Raw genomic sequence first — 3253 nt, forward strand, 5'->3', positions numbered from 1 at the left:
GGGGTGCAGGCCCAAACAAGCAGGGTGTTTTGGTCGGCGGTCGCTGCGGGCGCGCGCTTCGGGCTAAGGGTGGACTCCTGCAGGCGCGTGGCCTTCGCGCGAGAAGCATCTACCAGCCCGGCGCCTCCTGCCCGTCTAGTGTTCCGAAGCCCCTGGCACTGGAACCCAAGCACAGGCAGCACACCTTTGGAAAGTGAACATGGAGACCAGCAGCGCGCCGACCGCCAATTGGAGCGCCAGCTGCAGGTTGGGCGACAGCAGTAGCGCCCGCATCTTCGCAACGGTGGGGTTGGGGCGCCAGCGCGCATAGGGTTCGTCCGCCGGGCACCGCACGACCACTTCTAGCGCTGCTGCGGCGTCCGTGGACGGCGTCCGCAGCAGCGCTCGGCCTGGCCGGCCATGCGCCATTGTTTAAGCGCTAATTTTTCACCAGGGTTCAATTGAATCTGATCAGCGTGTACACAGAACGAAAAACAGTGCGTCACCGAAGAAGATCTTTCAGCCGCTGTTCAGTCGACGGAATTGTTCCTTTTCGATGCATCTTTTCTGCTGTGCTGATGTTGTGAGACCATTGTCAGTGTCAGTGCTGCTGGCGCACATGGTGTCAGCAAGTGACAAGCGGCTTGATGCTGCCTCCATCTGCGGGGAAATCGCCCTGTCCAGGCCCGGATGAGAATGGCTCATTACGAGTCACTGCAGCGACATGCAGTGCTGTGCGCAACGCTCGCTGCTCCAGTGGTCAACATGCCTGACGGGTCAACACGTGTCATCATCCCGGGGTCACCCAAGCACACAAAAACACGCACATGAAAACCCTTCTGCACAACAGCAGGTTGCGTCAATAGCAGTCGCCCCAACTGTCTAATCTCACGCCGCAGATGCTCGCCAACTAGACATGCACTTCGGCGGCATTCCCGCCGAACACTGGACAGCACGCCCATCACGCACTCATGCACCCCCCCGCTAGATGTGGCGCGGCCCCCCCTCCTGGCGGCAACGCATTGACAAAGGCCATTCCACGTGTTGTGATGGAAGGTCGCGCGTCCGCTGAGGCGCACCTGGGGGTCGCTGGTGGCCCCTCGCGGTCGGTGGCCACCTCCCAGTGAAGCGTACGCATGCGCTGCAAACCACTCCAACAAAACATTCGTGCCGCAGCGCCGGAGACGTTCTCTTCTAATGCAACGATACGCCAGCCGCTATGCGTGCTGCAGCAGGTTCTGTCCCAGATGCCGTCCTGACTGGACCCGCCCTCGCAACAACCTTGGGCGACGCAGCACGTGCAGCACTGGTCCTCGAATAGCGCGCATGGCCTCAGCTTCTCCACACACACGCGCGCGGGCACAGACAGACACACACACACACACACACACACACACACGCACGCACGCACACACGCGCGCATGCGCGCAGCAACATTCCAGCCTGTTTGACTAGCCCATGGCCCACCCAACACGTCTAATTTGTCCGGCTGCATCGTGCAGGGTAGGGGTAATTGGTTGTCAGCCGCGCCCCAAGCAGCACGAGCAATGCGCACCTGCTGCCGGAATTGCAAGCAGCAGCGATACCGCAGCTTGGCTGGCATAGAGACTGAGGCTTGCGCCTGAGCTGGCCCGCTCCCCCACGCGGCCATAGTTGCCACGCCAATCAGCCGCAGCGCTTCGCCGCAAGAGCAGTGGCGGCCACAGCTGCCGCGATGCCAGCTGCATTTTTGCCGCTGGATGAAGCAATTGGCAGCACTCATGATCGGGCGCTATGAAACTGAGAACGTATAGATGCCTGGTTACAGCGTGCGTGCAAGCACATGCTTGAAATCATTGATGTGCTCGATCCCCGGCCATCAATCTTGGCGCAGCCCACCCAAACAATTGTCAAGCACTGGAAACAAGGTACACCCGCCGCGGCCCCGAGCGGCACGCTTATACAATGAGCAACAAAGGATTGACAGCGCTCCCTAGGCACGCGCCCGGCGGAGTTGGGTTGTCAGGGTTGCAAGTGCGCAATGTATGCATCACGCCAAGTGAGTCCGCAACGTCTACCGAGTGTGGTGGCGCAGGCCCCGGCACGGATCACTCGCATGCATGCGCGGAGAGCGGCGCCCGGGAGGGGTACAGAAGGGCAGCCAAACGCCAGGCGCAACCAAGAACAGCGTTGGGTGAGGGTGGGTCGGTCGGATCGGCCGGGGCGATTGGAACGCATCCTGTCGTGACGTGGGAAGCTTCCCGCCATCACATGATATTGCCGCTTGTCAATCATTGAGTAGCAGAGCAGCACGCAGTGCTTGGGGGTCGGACCTGGCGCCGACGCCTGGCGTAATCAACAAGCACGGCGCACAACACGATTCAGAACCGCTCCTGCGTAATGGCTGCCGCCAGCAGATCGCCGGGAGGCCCCAGATCGCGGCAAGAATCGCTGTGTAAAGATTAGAGAGGGCAGTCGATGTGCTTGGCGCTCAGCTTGGTGGCTGAGAGGTCCGCCCCCCAGTCGCGCAGCAGCTGCACCATCCCCATGAAGTTGGCAAAGTTGGGGCGGTAGTGGCCGCTGTCCGCCGTGAGCTTGAGGATGCGGCCTGGTGGGGGAGGGGGCAAGGGGGGGGAGCAGGGCGCGCGTGTGTCCCTCGTGCCACTGTGGGTGCGACGCCGGCGGCGACGCGGGCGTGGCGTCCTGCCAGACCGCAACCAATCACACCTGCATTCATGCCCTTCAAGAGGGCCCCCCACTTTCGCGTCAGTCGCACGGCCGTGGGCTCGGCCTGCCTGGCGCACCTTGCTTCACCACGATGCCGCCGGCCGACAGCACCGCGCCGCCCCGCAGGAAGCTGCTGTGGTGGAAGCTGCCGCGGTGCTTGGCGTGCACGTACAGGCGGCCACTGGTGTCGAGCACGTAAATCCTGTTGGGCGGGGGGCGCACAGGAGGGGGGTTGGTGAGGGCCATCGAGTCAAGGTGAGGAATTTGTCAAGAGGGAGGGATGTTCAGGGAAATGACGAGTGTGCGCGCGCTGAGTTGGCAATGCGAAGGCCAGCCGCTGGTCTTGGTATCAAGCCGCAGCTGGAGTGGGGATTCGCGCATCTGCACAATCCTCAGCAATTGCAGGAGGCGCCGGCCAGTAGCCATGCTGTTGCAGCGCACGCCCACCACTTTGCAGGTTTGGCCTCAAACTGCAGCAGCCCCTCTTCCTGCGCCGCCTTGCCGCCGCCCGCCTCCGCGCGTGCTGCCGCCAAGAGCTCGTCAGCTTGCGCCGCCGCCGCCTCAACGA

At 62.6% G+C, this 3253-nt stretch overlaps 2 protein-coding genes across 2 annotated transcripts in view; both read right to left on the minus strand.

Moving 5' to 3' along the window:
* Positions 1-408, minus strand: part of MNEG_10552 (hypothetical protein) — a gene marked incomplete at both ends in the record, with an annotated part of 6818 nt that extends 6410 nt beyond the window's left edge. Inside the window, one exon of the mRNA XM_014040975.1 lies at positions 185-408. Within this exon, the coding sequence (XP_013896429.1) occupies positions 185-408 (224 nt within the window). The remainder of the gene's footprint in view (positions 1-184) is intronic.
* Positions 409-2420: 2012 nt separating this feature from the next.
* Positions 2421-2931, minus strand: MNEG_10553 (hypothetical protein; the record flags this gene model as incomplete). Its single annotated transcript, XM_014040976.1, has 2 exons — positions 2421-2566; positions 2763-2931. 2 exons carry the CDS (start codon positions 2929-2931, stop codon positions 2421-2423), a joined length of 315 nt encoding a protein of 104 aa, XP_013896430.1.
* Between the last annotated feature and the right edge of the window lie 322 nt (positions 2932-3253).

This window comes from Monoraphidium neglectum (genome assembly GCF_000611645.1).
Source record: "Monoraphidium neglectum strain SAG 48.87 unplaced genomic scaffold scaffold02364, whole genome shotgun sequence".
Classification (NCBI taxonomy): domain Eukaryota; kingdom Viridiplantae; phylum Chlorophyta; class Chlorophyceae; order Sphaeropleales; family Selenastraceae; genus Monoraphidium; species Monoraphidium neglectum.